Consider the following 19,184-nt stretch of genomic DNA (forward strand, 5'->3'; position numbering starts at 1 on the left):
TGTAGTGAGTCCACAAGAGGCACTTTTGTGAAAAGAGAAACCCCATCAAGACTGACCAATAAGTCGTTACTTTGCAGCTGTAGTGACTGAAGTCGGCTAATAAAATCACTGGAATTCTTTACGTGATGTGTGCAGTTGCCTATCACTGGTTTGAGCAAAGATGCCAAAAATTTTGCTAGGTCGTGGCTAACAACATTAATATGTGAAACAGAACCCAATTTAATAGTGGAAACCATAACCATCTTCTGTGACAATAAAGGAGCCATTAATCTAGCTAAAAATGATGTCACTAGTGCTAGAACAAAACATATTCATATAAGGCATCATTTGATTCGGGACCACATCGAGCGACAAAACATCGCCGTGGAATACCTGTGCACAGAAGACATGTTGGCTGATCTTCTGACAAAACCCTTGGACAAAGAGACGTTTGACAAGATTGTGGGATTATTTGGTTTATCTTGTGAAGGCATGCCACAAAATATATACTCAAAGGGGGGGGGGCGTTGTTGGAATTGTGTGAACAATATATTTCGTGTGAAATGGCGGAAAAGTGCATCATGTAGAATACAGTAGACCTCTCTGGTGCTATTGTACAGTCTGAGTTTTACGTATGTAATTAAATGTTCCTTGGTTGTTGTGTTCGATATATTTTACCTGGAAGTGCAAATATAATTACTGGCACTAAATGTGTTTTGCTCACTATTACTTATTCACCTGTGTCAACTCTAACAGTATACGTAATAAAATTTGTGTAACAAGGCAAAAAACGGTTTGTTTAGTTAGTTTTCTCTTTAGTTTCAAATTTTATTTTGCTGTCTGCCAGGCACTCGGCTGTCGGAGCGTTTTCGATTTGAAAGGCAATGAAAAACACAAGCAAGTAGAGAAAGAATGGACCCTGAGTTAAGTAAGGCAAAGCTAAAGTGAAATGATGGAAGCAAAACCACTATAATATAAGTAAACTGCGCAACCATAATTCATACATACAGTGATCAAACTTTTGGATGAAACATTGTGAATCCCTGTTTGTGCTACAATCTTAATGTGGCCTAGTGAATGTTATTTTTTTCTTCTAATATAGTAGTTATACATAATTGTTCATGTTGAACTGCAGTGAATTATTTACAACAAAGATCATGAGGGAATAAGTGTAGTGTGAAACGAATAGATCGCTACTCACATGCCAACCAGCAGGCAGGCAAGGTGAAAAGAGTGTTCACAAAAATTTTCAGCCAAAACCTTCTTCAAAAAAGACATGAAGCACACATACATGTTCGTACATTCCTGCAAACAAAACTCACACACACATGACCGTTATCTCCTGCAGTTCTAGTCAGAATCTTTTTTAAAAGGGGTGGACATGTGGATAATGAATAGTAATCGGCGGGAGGAATTTAGGGCGTTAGATGCTGCCCCAGCAATCAACATGGTTACGTAGCCTTGTGTTGTGTGGGGATGAGAGCATTGAGAGAGTGTGACTCAGATGTCGGAGCGTTTGCGATTTGAAAGGCAATGAAAAACACAAGCAAGCAGAGAAAGAATGGACCCTGAATTAAGTAAGGCAAAGCTAAAGTGAAATGATGGAAGCAAAACTACTACAATATAAGTAAACTGCGCAACTATAATTCATACATACAGAAGAAAATATTTCTTGAACAGCTTCACTTATAAATAACATGTGATTCTCTTAAAGTTGTGGTGGCGCAGTGGTTAGACACTGGACTCGCATTCGGGAGGACGACGGTTCAATCCCGCGTCCGGCCATCCTGATTTAGGTTTTCCGTGATTTCCCTAAATCGCTCCAGGCAAATGCCGGGATGGTTCCTTTCAAAGGGCACGGCCGACTTCCTTCCCCGTCCTTCCCTAACCCGATAAGACCGAAGACCTCGCTGTCTGGTCTCCTTCCCCGACACAACCAACCAACCAATCTTAAAGTTGCGATTAAGATCGGATCGATTAGTACATCTGTAGAGCAAACTGACATTTTTGATGAAACAACTAATTCTCCACATAATCAAAGTAACCAACACGTCAAAGATGGACATGACCATGTCAGAGTGACGTCGAGGGGCAGTATCACCATGGTGAACCATGGAGGTATGAATGTGGTGAACCTAATGTTTAGGCTTCTTAAGATGGTGGATTTCGGCTTCAAGTTTGTGATGTAATGACAACTCTTTTTTTTTCCTCCATGATAATTGACTACAGAATGGCGTCCTGTTAATTTAAGACGCACACAACACAAATTAAGAAATAATGCCAAGCCTAGAGGTAATGTTGAAACATGATTTGTTATCGAAAAACAGTGTGTTTTAGGGAATGCAGATTTGTAAAATTCTGCAAAGCTGTCACTATATTTCAAACCAAGTATTGTATTCAGTTCTACTCACCAAATTTGCCTGCTTAGTCATCTTGAACTGAACATTTAATTATGTGCGTATGTATGTAGCATTTAGCAATCTTACAGTATGTCATAAAAGAAACAGGATATTACAGAATACTCTAAGAGTATAGTAATTTCGTAAATCTTACTAAAATGGATAATACAGCTTAAAGAGCACATTCGTGTATACAGATTTCCGTTGATATACATTGTGTCAAGCTTTTCGTATTGTTTTCGGGACGCCAGTACTGCATTATCTCATATTTGGTTCTTTATTATGCTTCAATGCTATATGTGCCAGAAAATAAAAATGTACAAGTGAAATTGATAGAACAGTTGAAACTAGCCAAACTAGCGGAATGAAACACTTCGTTTCAAAGAAACGAGGAAAAGATTCATAAAAGCCAGATTTCTTTGCCAAAGTAACAAAAATTAACTTCATTTTTGTTCAAGATGGTTAATGTAAAAGGCTTGATTGTCAATTACGTGGAGATGAAATCAGAAAACTGAAATAATAAATATTTTAGTCTTCCGTGAGTCTGTAAATGTATTTTGTTTCACTTGATAGCTCCCAGCCTCAGAAATCCTTGTTGCTTTCAATTGACTCGAGAGGTGTAAATGAAGTGAAAACAGTAATTTTGCGGAACTTAAACACGTGTCGAGTGGAGACTATCCCCGCTTTCTACTCTGACTGTTTCTCTCATGCGCGAACCTGGCAGCTTGGGCGCGCTAGAAAAATTTTTTCGGGCAGCATCTTACTGCTTGCAGTTGACAACGCTAACAGGCACACCCCAAGTAGCCAGAGGCGTCCGAAGGCGTTGTTCATGCGCGACTTCAGCTCTGTGTATGGGCGTGAGTCTGCTGCCAGCTTCTCAAACGAACCTCTTGCCTCCTTGTTGCAGTCCTACTCACAAGGGATCGTGGTTAGTCTTACTGTGGAGACATGCAACGTTTTGAGAGGTATTTGAGCGTTTGCAAGGACTAGACGCCTGTATTTATGGAGACCAAAGATATTATCCCAACAATGCCCTATCGCAGTTAATGTTTTTATAAGACAGTCTGTGGTATTGTTATTGTTTGGTTGCGACTTTGAAATTTGAAGTAGTCTTATGGCATTTATGTACATTTAAATTACTTATTTTATCTTGCCGTAATGAGCCTCTGTGTCTTAAGAGCAGCATCACGTCTTCACGAGCGTGTTGCTTATACAAAATTACTACCTTCGCGTGTAATTCAACCCTACAGAAAGCAGCAGTATGAAAGTAAGTTGTTCAAATAACCAGACGGAAGGGCATTTGCAATGACTTGTTCGTGTTGACAGGCTTTCAGGTAGAACTTAGAATATTTGAAAGAAAGTAATTTGTAACTTTGGACCACCTGGCACAGCTAGTTCATTAAGGCGCAGGAGCATTAGCGAACCAGTTGTAGGTTGATTGTAGCTACAGTAACTACATGGCTTGTTTATTCAGTGCGGTTCTACACAATAACACTCAGTTACTTTATGTTGTATACTTTGCGATAATTTTCGAAGTAATTTTATTAATGACCATCAATATGTTGCGACTTTGAAATTTGAAGTAGTCTTATGGCATTTATGTACATTTAAATTACTTATTTTATCTTGCCATAATGAGCCTCTGTGTCTTAAGAGCAGCATCACGTCTTCACGAGCGTATTGCTTATACAAAATTACTACCGGCGCGTGTATTTAATTAGAACTATTTGTTTGCGTATTTTGATATTCATTCAAGATTTACCCGCGTAAAATAATTCGCCAGTGTTAATTCACTATCTTTCTTTAAACATCAGCATTTGTGTGTTTCATTTCATTTACATCGATCATTGATGGTCCAGTGTCATACATTCCACTTCACCAATTGTACTTTAGGGCCTAATGTATTTTACGTTGATTATACTTTTCATTCCCTTTTTAAATTGCATATATTCTACTTCATTCTGTAGATCCAGTGAGGGTTTTTGGAAGCACATGAAGCATATCAGAAAAAGAAAAATACGTTCACGGATCTTCCATGAGATTGCCTTCTATTTGTAGAGGTTGTAGAGAGAACTTACTAGATCAAGTTTTACAAAGGAACCCATGTCCAGAAAAGTCATCCAACAATGTTACGGAGTGCCAAAATTATAGGTGCTGTACCTTTAAATGAATGTATATTCAGTGTGATTTCTTGAAGATGCTTTCTAGGATGATGGAAAAGGATAAATGTATCTATTTGAGATAAGGGCCCCTGTACCGGAAACGATTGAGTCGACAGTTCTAAGCGAAAACCATTCTGATACCTCTGACAGTGGAATACAAGTACTGGTACTATTGTTGCTAAAATGGTTGGGTAAGCAACTTTGAGAGTTAGTAGTATGGACCAAAACAAGAATAAATGTCCAGTTAACATGAGTTCTAAAATGCATACCTCAACAGCTATGAGCATTTGTTCATTAGAGGAGATGTGTTTCACAGTAGCGAACATGAACATGTGGTCATAGCTTCGCAGGTATGCGTTTTAGAGCCCATGTTTACTGTAATTTTTTTCCTCTCTCTCTCTCTCTCTCTCTCTCTCTCTCTCTCTCCTCTCCTCTCCTCTCCTCTCCTCTCCTCTCCTCTCCCTCCCTTCCCTCTCACCATCTTTGAAAGTTGCCTACTCCATAATCTTAGCAGCAACAGTACCGGTACATGTATTACAATGTCAGAGGTATCAAAACAGTTTTCACTTCAAACTTTTGACTTTTTCGCTTCTGGTACAAGGTTCCTTACCTCAAATTGATACGTTTATCCTTTTCCATCACCCTAGAAAGTTTGTAACATCATCACTAAATCACCCTGTATATACCCTTGCCTCAAACTGATACATTTATCCTTCTCCATCATCCTTGAAAGTTTGTAACATTATCATGGAATCATCCTGTGTATATGTACATGTACAGGCACTGTCGCCTATAATTTTGACACTCTCTAGCATTGTCGGATGACATCTCCAGATGTGGGCTTTTATGTAAAACTTAATTTACGAAGTCCAAGGCTAAAAATGCACAACATGAATTGTGGAACACTGTATAACTTCCAAAAATTCTTTACTTAATTTCTTCATATTTTAACATTATACTCTAATAAAGTTTCAGATGGACATTGGCTACATATTTTTTAGGTATATATCATATATAAACACACATGTAATATATAAAGAGTAAATGTTGTAGGCAAAAATCTTGAAAATTTCTTCAGTGAGTTACTTCAAATTTTCACGTGATACAGTAATAAAATTTGGACAATCAGAGTTTATATATTTTTAAATATATGTAATGTATGAGTATACGTAACAAATAATAGCAAATAATGTTAGCAAAATCTCAAGAAGTTGTTGATATATTTACTTCAGATTTTTGCATGTTACTCTAATACACATTCAGATGGACATAGGCTGTATACTTTTTTATACAACAATATACAGGTTTTCTGTTAAGATTGACTGTGAAAACACAAATTCTGTGCCGTGCTGTGAAGATATGCAATTTAGATTTCTTTCTCGCAGTCAGTTTATCTATAATATCAAGTCATTTAAACCATTTGACTAATTGTTTGTCCTGTGTGTATTCTTTACCATTATAATTTTAAACAACATGACACAATGTGCTGCTTTGTTTTATTCTTTGCAGTTCGTTTTGACAGAAAATGGGAAACTTATATTTATAGCTATGGACGCTGAATCTCTGAAACTTTATAATTTTACCCATTCACAGATTAAAACTGTGCAAGATACTATCCAACAGATCCAGCAGCTGAAGAGGTCTCTCTCATTGCACATACCAACCATTGTAATCATCCATTTTAAGTGAGTTCAGTTCCCAATGAAGGTTCCCTTTGCAACACCAGTTAACGAAGCTCAAATTCAGAGAGGGGTGAGGTTGGGGGGGGGGAGGGGATGAGGAGATAGAAAGAAAGAGGGAGAAAATGAACATAGAGATGGGGGAGGAAGAGATGGACAGAGAGAGGGGAAAGATGGAGATTAAGACATACATTGAATTCCCATACAAATTTAACAATTGCGAAACATTGCTAGGTTCACTAGTCCTACATAAAATACACTTCAAATGCACTCGAGAATTAACTTAGACAGTCAGATAATAGGAGGTTGATCCCACAATGTTTTGGTGTTGTTTGTGTTCCTAATATTAGAGGTTGTTTGCCAATATGTTTATAATGATTACTTTAACAACAGCTATCCCCAGTCCTTAAGATGGACAGTATTAGAGATCAGTCAGTGATACAAATCACTTTGACACCCAAAATCTGAAGATAACTTTAAGACATCTAATTCAGTGACAAGAAGTGGAATATTCTACTTATCAGAAAAACAAGAAATGTGGCTTACCGTGACACAGATTTCGCAGGCGATAAGAAAGATAGAAGAAGTACTACAGGATGCATATTTCCATACAGTAACTTTCCAACCATTCGGCATTGCAAGAGGCATTATGTGGTTGTTCTGTCTACTACTGGCGCAGAACACATTTATGCAGCTCAATATATGAAGTTTGTGAAGACTTTCACAAAAGAATTGCTGAATACAAACATGAGAATGACACTTTGTGTGAGTAACCTTAGTGCAATAGCAATGATAAAATCAGTTCAGTGTCAGGAAGAAGTAACCACGTTGATGTGAAGTAGCTTATATCATCAGTGATGAGTTGAATCATTGCTGATTCTGTATAGTATACTGTCGAATTCAAGAACAGTTAACCTCCCCAAAGTATTGCTTTTGAAAGATTGAAAGAAAAGTTCATGTTTAAATTGAAATTAAAATCTGTTGTATGTTTAATAGACATATTTTCAGTAACTGTGGTTATAAATGCTTTGTAAGATAACAACATATTTTAAGGGAGTGTGTTGATATTTAAAAAGACTGTAGTAAACAAAACAACATTCAGCTGTTAAATGTAAAACCACAGTTGGTATCTGTGCTTTGTTACACTAATAAGTTGGCAACATGAGTTGGTTGTACTTCAAATGAAAAATGAAGGTAGTTACTCTTTGTAGCTATGTGCTTCAATGTATTGTTTAAAAAAGGAATCCTGTGTAGTGTATCAACAATAAAAGACAATCCCCAGCTGTGCAATGAGATATATTAACAAATTCGTAAAGCCCAGAACTTTCAGTAAGACTGAATAGATAGGCTGCGAGAAGTGTAAATGCCAGAGGTACCACCTATTTAGTTTGGGATACCATCACATCCACTTCCCAGTTCTTGTACATATAGTGGGCAGGAAGAATGAGTACCCATATACTCCCGTATAAGCACAAATATCTAGATTTGTCTCTGTGGTCAGTACAATACTTGCCTATGATTGAATTTTGTCTTTAATCTTCCATGAAGCCAGGTTTTTGAAGACGTTAAAAGCAGCCCATCATGTGATGCATAGCAGTTTGTTGGAGAAGAGTATCACATTGAACATACAAACAAATTTCAGGCCTGCAGCCGGTACATCCCACAATATTTCAATTGTGAATCTGCCATTTATCCTCAAGTTGGCCATTGAAAACTGATGGAAGATGTCCTCCATTCCATAATATGTAGCTTTCTATAAGTATTCTGCACATGCTGGGATCAGTGAGGGCCAATTAGTTGTTGTTGGAGGTCAGAATTTACAAAATACCTTGCTTACGAAGGTCAGATCACACACACCATGATAGAACAGTGTACTGAAAATCCGTACTTCATTTGCCTTTTGTGACGGAGAACATCCACTGTTGCTGAACATTGTACGAAATTCAGTGTAATATAATAAAACAATGTTCTGACCACAGCAACATCTTTTTGGGCTTCCATTATTAAAGAATCTGTGAAAATACTCCTGGTGGAACATCTGATGAACCATGATAGTGGCTACCAGTTGGACAGTGCGCGGAGTCATCTCCATGATTTGCTGTAAGCAAAAACTACACTGATGGCAATAGCAAGTGGTAATACAGAAGACAGTTTGAGTTCTGCAGTTCCACCAGTGAGGACACTGCCAATGGGTTATGTAGTCCAAGGGTCATCTTGATTTTGATGGATGGGCAGATACTTATAGCACGCTTTACATTGCTGAATGGAGGACATCTTCATCAGTCTTCGATGGCTTACCTGAGAATGACTGACAGGTACCCAGTCGAAATAATGTTGGATCGAATGCCGACCAGCTGCAAGCCCGAAATTTATTTGAACATTCAATTTGCTGGTAAATCTTGATTCATCACGCGATGCCACTACCAAATATACAGCCATCCTTGAATTGTCTTCATTCAAATGTCTGTATTTTTTACCTACAGCTAGGCTATTTTACATCCATTGAAAGTACTGCATTCATTTGGCTTTGACAGTTCTGTAACTCATATGACAAGCTTTTACCATAGATTAGCAGGCATAATAATGATTGGCAAATAAATGGAGATTACTAAGTGGGGTACAAACTGCAGTACATCCATTTTATAACCTTATTAACACGGGTTGAAACATCACTGTTAAATGCCCTTTGCTTGTATGTCACTAGCAGCAGTGTATTACTTATGAGCAATCCTTCTAACTGAACAGTCTTAAGTTCTGCAATGAAAAGTACAATAATTCTGTGGTATACATAAATCATGGTGTGCAGTATTGATCCTTGCAGTATGTACGGACAGTACCTACCACACTCAGCATCTCACTAAACCCCTCTCCTGTCCTTTGCAGTTCACACTGTAATCCCTGACACAGTACTCGTTAAAGCCTGTGCTACGGTAAGTGAGCGGGATTCACCTTATGTGAAAGGATTTTCGCATAGATATCGACCGCATGTACCTGAATGGTGGCAAATCAGACTTACATCCACTCTGTAATAACCATGATAGGTCAAGCAAGTTCGAAATGCAATCACATGTCAGGACAGATCAAAATCGAACCAGAAGATGCTACCAATGTGACAATAATATAGTCACCAGCCTAATTAGGCATTAACCGAGTTTCTTCCCTGTACAAGTTGGTATATATTCATTCAAAACAAGTTGTAACACCGCATAATATAGTAGAATTTTAGAACCAGAAAATCTATTGAACTGATAGTTTCACGTTTTGTACTGATATGGAAAATCATGAATACATAACACTACACTATAATGTTTACTACAAAACTTTATACTGTGTATTAATCTGATTAAAATCGGGCATAGGTTACCCTAGAAATTGTACTTTCATGCCACACACAAAATGTCAATTTTGGTAAAGATAAAACACTGATAAATTTTGACTTTTATATTGACTTTAACTTTTGCTGGTTAAACCAATTCAGAACACTTCAGAATTCAAATGAATGAGGTGGGGAGGGACCCTACAACTGTTATGATCGCTGTCTTTAAAAAAAAGATTACTGAATTTATTATTCATTCAAGCTTTCCAGTATATAAGTTACTACTCTTTTCATCTTATTTACTGCTCATTTAAATGCCTTTAAATCTTTCCTGAAATAGTGAACTTCATTACTATATCAATACTAAAGTCATCTTTCGACTTCGTTAGACCTTTGCTATTCATTTACTGGTTCATTAACAAAACATTTCTTTAAACACTATTCTAACATAGCTAGGTCTGCAAATTATTATTATTAACACAAATTTTTAATTTTCATTTCGGGACACTCTGATTGCACCATGTTTGGAGAGGACCCTGTCTAGGTTAGTTGTGAGGATAATTGAATGATTGAAAAGTTCTGGTAAAATTTAGTTTATTATTGCACCAAACAAACACAATTCACTCTCTGATCCATATCAATACAGTACTAAAAGTTTCAACCTGCTAGTATCGATGCGGCGGGCGGCGAGATGGCGAGGCACAGAGCACACATACAACCACAGCTGTGGCTCTTGATGTATCGGCACTTTAATTCCTCTTAGCGTCTCAATATTTTTCCATTTAGTGCCTACGGAATTTTGCCATGCTGTGTGGGCGTTGGAACGGCACACCCGAGGCTCAGTGAAGCTATATCTTCCAGGAGAGCCTCCTCACTCCAGAAGGTGTTGCTCAAACCAGAGCCAAACTCCAACTACTACTGTGCCCGTTGAGCCGTGCAGTGCCCACGTGCATTTTCCCACGCTCGCCTGCCATCCACCTTTTACCGCTCCCTGACAGACCGGGTATTCACCCAAGGTTTTGCATTCTACATATCCTAACACATTGCCTATGTATGGACCAGACACACAGTTACAATTTTAAACATCTTACAATAGTTTCAACATTTGTTACATTTCAATTCTTTTACAAAATTACTTGACATTTGACATAAACATTAATATTCACATTGAAACTTATTTACGGTATTTAAAGTTTATCCTAAAATCAGATGATAAGAATTACTCATATGTACAATAGTAGAGAGTCGTTGTTACAACACAATTAGTTTCTATAGAAGTACCAGAATTCTGTAGAGAATCCAGTGAACACAAAAGATGTTGCAAGAAAGTAAAATGAATTACATAATTTGGTATCTGTATTATTATTATTATTATTGTTATTATATTAAACAGTGCTTGCGAAGAGAGTTTTCAGTACAGTTATCCTGTGCAGAGTTCTTTATCAGCTTGGCATTTTACCCAGCCATTCAGATTTAGTTCTTCAGTGTGTTTTTTTCTCAGTGAAGATGAATGTTAGGATTTTCCCATCAAAAAAGACATGGCAATTTCCTTCCCCATCTTGTCCATTCCGCGTTTGTCCCCCATGTGTAATGGCTTCATTGTCAGCATAAAATTAAACTTTTGAACTTACTTCTTTTGCTAGCTAGTATTCATGTATTGAAATATACTACTTGTTATTCAAATGAGAACAATAGTGTTCTCTGTACCTAAATGTTTCATGACAGGAGTCAGTAACAGAAACTAAATTTCCATTTGGAGCACATGGCCCAGTATTGCCAATTGCCATGATAAAGCAGGAGAAGCATATGTCAGCTTAAGAGAGGCAGAGAAACCTGACACCTTTGATGTCAGACATAGTAAATGTCGCATTAAGACTTATAGACGGCATGAAATGGTGCTGGTGCTGCTGCTGATAATGATAGTTTAATGTACCACTGTCAATTTGGTCATAACAGTGAAAGATGATCACCTGCCTAATATATTTGGGCACTACAGTGTCATGTTGTCAGTAATATGCACACCATTAGTATACAAGCTTAGAGACCACCTTCATTAGGTGATTGTGGTGGGCTATTCTTAGCAAGAGTATGCAACTGATTTTATTTTGCTTCCTCTCCCAAAGAGCTGGAAGGAAGTTATTGGCCTCAACTGCATCTGTTGAAATGCTCATACTGATTTGAGTTGGTGCCACTGCAACCAAAGGTGAATACTTTAAGTTGTCTGTGCAGTTATGTGTGTGATAGTGTGTACTTACACTAGAAATAGAGTTGTATCTTGAAAACTCATTACGTCTCTGTGCTGTTATGTGTTTCTGTGTGCCATGTATCATTCAGGTCTGTATTAATGGTTACCTTTCCCCCCTTTGGTTTTGTTTTGTGGATGCCATTATTCCTGATCTCTGCATCCCTTCTCTCTCATTTATCAACTGTTCCCCAGGACAGTTGTAACTTTGATTCTTTCAAAAGTCATCTTTACTGTTATCTTATTGATATCACTCCCGCCCCTGCTGTCATGTCTCCATCAATGTGACTTGCTAAGTGAGATGACTGACATAGTGGTTAAAACACTGGGTGGTCATTTTGTAGCAATGGGTTTCTAATTATCATTCAACCATTTAGTTTTGGATTTTCTGTGTTTCCCTAAGTTTGTTAAGGAAAATGTCAGGATAATTTCTTTCACAAGAATGTTATCCTTTCCCCGTCTTCTTTAATTAGATCTTGCGCTTCCTCTCTAAAAACCTGATCACAGACAATGTTAAACCCTAATTCCTCCTCCTTTTCTCCTTGTATGACATTCTTTCTTGCGCTTTCCTCCAACTCTGTCCTGTTTCAAATAAAAGTTGCAGTTTCCACAAACAAGCTTTGTCATCTTTTGCATGTTCCTGTCAATCAGCTATCACGTGTTAAGTAGGAAATTCTTAAGTCTGCATTTAACTTTTAACACACATCGCAGGTGCCAACAGTGGATCTTTTGTATCAGGTATAGTAACGTATTTACGCTTCATTAGTAAGAAAGAACAGTTTTTTTGTGTCAGGTACAGCAGTTCGTAACTGTAACTCAGCATTTCTTTTAAATCAACATACTCCTGTCTTAGGCCATAACAAGTGTACAATTATTGCAGGCTTTTCATCCCTGTGGTCTACTCCTGTCAGTTCCACAGTTGATTGTATAACTACAGCTCCAGTGAAAGAGGCACATCTATTCTGTACCCTACACCATCTCCTTCACAATTCTCCCATGGCCTCCTCATGTTCCTGTCACTCCTTCATATTTGGAATATGTACTCCTTCTGGTAAGTGCTACTAAATCAAAATTTATGTTTTAAACTTTTTTCATTAGTATGCTCAAAAAACTCAGTAAACTAAGGAAAATAACAAAATATCTTGAACAGTGTGCTTAAACAGACCTGTAGTTACGGCAGTGACATATGTGGACTGGACAAAATCATACAGACACATCATTTCCAGAACTTATTTTTGGCTTTCATAGGTGATGCCTCAGCAGTTTTCTTCCCCGTTTACTATAAAATTACAGAAAGTTTTCTGAGCTACCGGTATGTCTGTAGACGTACTAACATAGAGTGTGTGCACTGTTAGTTCATGCTTCCAACCAGTTGCAAATTTACTAATCAGTGATGTTACATGGAGCTACAGTATAACAGTGGAGAAAGTGTTCATGAAAAGACTTGTAGAGAAAAACTAAACTAAGTGATAGAGATATGGAAGTAGTAAGATTGTTATCTCTTATAATACGACACACTATAAAAGTGAGTTCTGAGATTATTATGCATCTAGAGAACACAATGTCAATGTAAGCAATGTGGAAGGGATAATATTAACAAAACATTCACAGTAAAGCTCATACTGTGTAAGACCTTATATAAACAAATCCTTTTAAGAGAATTCAGAAACTTGTTATATCCAACTGGTCTACTTCTATACTTTTGTCTAGTGTAGGGTGTTTTTACATTTTGAAAACATGAGTAGTAGCATACCATCCAGACTGTCTGCTTCCAACTGTGAAGCAGGTGAAGATTGTTTTATGGTTTTGATGGCCACAGCTTGGTTTGTTGTGTTTCCCGTGGTTACACTGAAAGAAAGAGAGACAATTAAAGTTTTTGAAACCATTTAAGGTGAACAAGTTGATTCATTGGCACAAACATTGTTTTTGACAGGGAAGAGCATATTCTGGTAGTACCTGAAAGTGCCCATAAGTGCTTTCAAGGGCTAGATGGTTTAATAGCAGGTCTTCCCTGGCCTCCGTAGTTTCTGAAATTGAATATTATCAAATCATTGTGCCCTTTATTGGTAAAACAGTCATCACTGTTGTTCTTCTGCTGTGGTAAAGTCTTTGATGCTTTAGAAGTAATATTGAACAAGACAGTGTAGCATTATGTGTGTCGAAGACAGGAGCCCTCTGGGCTTAACTACTTGGATTGTGAGGATTGCTACTCGTTGAAATGTATGTACTAATCCTCTTCAGAACAACACTGCTGATTTGTGTAGGCCTGTTAGAACATGCAAACAAAAGAGAAATGTTAACAGATAATAAATCTGTAATAAGAATTTGTTTTTAGGCTTGAATTGTAAAGGAGGTTCATTGGAGGAGAAAAGTAAATGGTGTGTTACAGAAGAGTGATATTGATGTTGCTATTCAACACCACAGCTCCCAGAATTTATAATTGCTGCCTTCATTAATCTTACCCCTACATTGTGAACCACTTAACATTGTTCCAAAAAGCAGTGTTGCAGTCACAGCATACATTTTTACTAAGGACAAAGTTACAAGCGGTAAATATGGTCAAAATGCTCACAGATCAGATGTGTCATTCTCAGCCTCAAATTCAAATTAAATTTTAACTGAAATGGTGAATATCTTGTGTGGAATAGCGAGAGCGTGTATATTTATACGATCAGAATATTGTAAATATAAGTGTGATGATGTATTCCATACAAGCTTCTGTTATAACTTCAAGTTGAACAAATATATTTCAAGGAAGACGCAATACATGAAAGTCACAGATCAAGTAAACAGAGTAAGACGTGTGTACACTTTAACAGTCAAATCATAACTCAGTCCGAACCTAGCGGCTGCTGGCTGGCCGGCCGCTTAAGTGGCGCTGCTGCTGCATGGCTGGCAGACAGCGCCGCATGTAGAGGACGTGCGTAACTGTGCGGCGGCACTTTGAAAGATCGGCGAGTCACAACAGCTTCTTAACTTCTTTCAGAACAGTGATGAAAAATCGATACAGAGTGTGTCTGTATCAGCACAAACACAAGCAATTGACATAGGCACAAATCTATGAAGTAGACCACATGGCAGTAAATTTTTTTTATTTATGGAATGTGAAGTTCAGAACTCAAGTATAAATCAGACAAAGCATATTTGTGCAACTCTCAAAAATTCTTGAGAAAATTGACATTGAACTTTCCCGAGCATCTTTAATACCCTAATGTAAGATAAATTTCTCAAGAGACAATGTGGAGATGCAGTAGGATGCTCACTTGACATGCGAGGGTCATGGATCAATTCCCAGCCAGCCCAGTTTTTTAAATGAAGGTGCATGTTGTGTGAGCATATCTATGAAGTGTAAAATTCATAAAGATGGAAAAAAAGTCAGTAGTGCTCAAAGCTGGTAATCGCTGGGTGACTGGGTCGAGTCTCATTTTGGTCATTATTTTCTTGGGCTTTTTTCAACTTAGTTTGAACACCAATCTCATTTAAATATAAAATTCATCATATGCCATTTAAGATATGTTGGCATTCTACAAACAAAAATCTTGAATACGGAGGTCTTCTCATGATATCACCATCTCATAATTCTTACGTTTGGAATATTTTTTAAATGTTTCCAAGCATGGCAGAGTTGCACACAAAAGACTTGGTTAACTACAGAAACGTAGTGTGTATGGATGCTAACAAACTTAAGCATCGGAGGCATCCTTGTTATACCCAGAAAAGTAAATGTGTCTTAGAGAAAACCGATATTTGTATTGCCATTCATCACCACAAGCCTCCCAGAATTTATCACTACTACCTTCATTCATCTTAAGATACAGCCATATATTCAGGACCCCTTTGTCCCAAATGCCATTGTTTTGACCATACCATATACTTAAATTAAGGACCAAGTTACATGCAGTCAGTGTGGTCAAAATGCTCACAAAACAGGAACTTCATTCTTGACCTCATACTCATGTTAACTGTAATGACGAAAAGGAGTGGAGTAGGGAGTGCCTTGTGTATTCGTAAGATCAAAATACAGTAAATTGAAGTGTGACTGTGTATTCCATACAATCTTCTTGACTTCTTTCATAGACGTGATGAAAAAACCAACACAGAGAATGTCTGTGTCAGCACAAACACAAGGAACTGACACAGGCACAAATCTAAGTGCACCTGTAGAGGCAAAATATGCACACAATATGCCATTACCAAGCAATCCCTGTAGTGACAGTAGGAAATTGTGAAATTAATGCCCTGGTGCACCTGTAGAGGCAAAATATGCACACAATATGCCATTACCAAGCAATCCCTGTAGTGACAGTAGGAAATTGTGAAATTAATGCCCTGGTGCACCTGTAGAGGCAAAATATGCACACAATATGCCATTACCAAGCAATCCCTGTAGTGACAGTAGGAAATTGTGAAATTAATGCCCTGTCTTACAGACTGTCAAAGAAACATATTCTAACTATGTACACGAGGAAATACACACAGCCAGAAAAGAGAGAAAATATATTGGAGCAGTTGGCTCCATTGGTGTCATTCTAACAGCTTAAAAGAAATGTGAGAGCCTCTTCAGCCAGGAAATCTACATACTTACACATCTGCCTATTAAATGTATGGACAGGCCATTCTGTCTTGCTGTTCCGTTGTGGATGGATGGAGGTGCTGTGGCACGGTGAATACCATTGTGTGCACAAAAGTCATTGAAAGATTGTGCCACAAACTGAGGACGGCGGGCGGTGTGGCCGAGAGGTTCTAGGCACTTCAGTGCGGAACTGCGCAACTGCTATGGTCGCTGGTTCAAATCCTGCCTCGAGCATGGATGTGTATGATGTCCATAGGTTAGGTAGGTTTAAGTAGTTCTAAGTTCTAGGAGACTGATGACCTAGGAAGTTAAGTCCCATAGTCCTCGGAGCCATTTTTGAAACTGAGGACAATTGTCCAAAACCAGGGTACAAGGCAAGCCCTCTGTGGAGAATATCCTCAACAGGACATTGACAGTCGTGCCTGCTGTTGCAGAGAGACAACAAACAACAGAAGGTAAATGAGAAAAAGAATCAGTTGCCAATAACCAGAAAGTGTCTGAAAAGGACCAGTGAAATCAATGTGGACTCTTCCCAAGGCTGTGTAGGGACAGGCTCCAGCGAAAAGTGCATGGCTCCACCTGCTGACCTGAATACTGTTGGCAGGCCGTGACAATGTATTCCACCTCCTGATCAGTTCCTGGCTAAAACACATGGGGTGCCAACAGTTTTATGTGAGAGATACCCCAGTAACCCTGTTGTAACAAGTGGAGGACCTCCCACAGCAGAGCAGCTGGAACGTTGTTGTTGTTGTTGTTGTTGTTGTTGTTGTTGTGGTCTTCAGTCCTGAGACTGATGCAGCTCTCCATGCTACTCTATCCTGTGCAAGCTTCTTCATCTCCCAGTACCTACTGCAACCTACATCCTCCTGAATCTGCTTAGTGTATTGATCTCTTGGTCTCCCTCTACGATTTTTACCCTCCACGCTGCCCTCCAATGCTAAATTGGTGATCCCTTGATGCCTCAAAACATGTCCTACCAACCGATCCCTTCTTCTAGTCAAGTTGTGCCACAAACTTCTCTTCTCCCCAATCCTATTCAATACCTCCTCATTAGTTACGTGATCTACCCACCTTATCTTCAGCATTCTTCTGTAGCACCGCATTTCGAAAGCTTCTATTCTCTTCTTGTCCAAACTGGTTATCGTCCATGTTTCACTTCCATACATGGCTACACTCCATACAAATACTTTCAGAAACGACTTCCTGACACTTAAATCTATACTCGATGTTAACAAATTTCTCTCCTTCAGAAACGATTTCCTTGCCATTGCCAGTCTACATTTTATATCCTCTCTACTTCGACCATCATCAGTTATTTTGCTCCCTAAATAGCAAAACTCCTTTACTACTTTAAGTGTCTCATTTCCTAATCTAATCCCCTCAGCATCACCCGATTTAATTTGACTACATTCCGTTATCCTCGTTTTGCTTTTGTTGATGTTCATCTTATATCCTCCTTTCAAGATACTGTCCATTCCGTTCAACTGCTCTTCCAAGTCCTTTGCTGTCTCTGACAGAATTACAATGTCATCGGCGAACCTCAAAGTTTTTATTTCTTCTCCATGGGTTTTAATACCTACTCCGAATTTTTCTTTTGTTTCCTTTACTGCTTGCTCAATATACAGATTGAACCTTGTTACATGGTGTAAATCCTTCTGTCGACAGGAGAATAGTGCCATCCAAGAGGGGGAGGTGATGATGCAATGCATAAGAATTGTGAAGCGGGGTCGCTATGCAGCCCTGTGGACAGTTGGGCCACCCTTTTATTTTTCTGCCTGAGTACCAGATCTGCCACCACAGCAGAGGCAAGATGGCATTTTGGAAATAGGTGATGGGGGAAACTGTTCACCGCTTCCATATTCAGTTGAAACCATAGCCATTCCTCGGGGTTAAATGAGGGGTCAGGGGAGGTGGGAAGTCGAGACAGAGCATACATGTTCACTTATTGAAGAGGGAGTGGGGACTAAAATGGGTCTCATAACTGTACCGAGACAAGAACAAAGCGCAGCGCTAAAGATGATGAGCACCGTTGTCTGATAAGGATGCTGATCAGCTAAACAGGGAAACCAAGGGCTTGTGGCTGATAGGGTCAATCCATACCTAGTGGTCCACCACTGGTTGCTTGACCTTCTCAGAAAAAACTTTATATTTGCTGGGTGAATTCCCCAATGTTTAGTAGTCACAGAAATATTTTTAAAAAAAATTTATTGTTTATTATTTTGAAATGGTGGCCATATTTGTTCCAGGCGACATGCGTTTTTTTGTATTTGAAAGCATCTACATTTTTTACAATTATTCAGTAGTGGATTGTCCTAAGCCTTTCAGATAAAACAGATTTAGTTCAACACACTCTGGGCTACAAATTAACATCATTATAACTTAGCTGAAAGTATTCTTTAATATATTTTAATAGTTAAAAGTTATCAGCCACAAATATAAAACACTTAATTTTTGAACAGTAGTTTTCCAAAGAAAGATTAATTTCTCAGCTTTAATATTTTTTCTGCTGTTACACTGTATAGTACAGTTACTTTTTATAGAGTATCAGTGGTGAGCAGTTTACACTTAAAAAATACACTATTTTAAAAAAATGGACTTTTTTATTTTTCCATTTTGTGGCCTTCAATATCTTTGTTGCGGGACCATGTAAAAATCTGAAAATTTCACAGACCTTTATGGTATCAAACTTCAGTGTAAATTTCAACTTTGAGATTGAATTGGAAGTTATGGAAGAAAGATTACAAAGTTGTTGTTGTTGTTGTTGTTGTTGTTGTTGTCTTCAGTCCTGAGACTGGTTTGATGCAGCTCTCCATGCTACTCTATCCTGTGCAAGC

At 38.2% G+C, this 19,184-nt stretch overlaps 1 protein-coding gene across 3 annotated transcripts in view; it reads left to right on the plus strand.

Annotated features, from left to right (window-relative positions):
* The first annotated feature begins 3,429 nt into the window (after positions 1–3,429).
* LOC126241142 (uncharacterized) overlaps positions 3,430–19,184 on the plus strand; it is a 227,942-nt gene continuing 212,187 nt past the window's right edge. Inside the window, exon 1 of one of the 3 annotated variants that reach the window (XM_049947980.1) lies at positions 3,430–3,645. In XM_049947980.1, the coding sequence (XP_049803937.1) occupies positions 3,537–3,645 (109 nt within the window). In that variant the 5' untranslated portion in view covers positions 3,430–3,536. Of the gene's footprint in view, positions 3,646–12,758; positions 12,829–19,184 lie in introns of those variants that run through there. The other 2 variants (XM_049947984.1, XM_049947981.1) reach the window with 2 other exon arrangements.

This window comes from Schistocerca nitens, chromosome 1 (genome assembly GCF_023898315.1).
Source record: "Schistocerca nitens isolate TAMUIC-IGC-003100 chromosome 1, iqSchNite1.1, whole genome shotgun sequence".
In the NCBI taxonomy this organism is placed as follows: Eukaryota; Metazoa; Arthropoda; class Insecta; order Orthoptera; family Acrididae; genus Schistocerca; species Schistocerca nitens.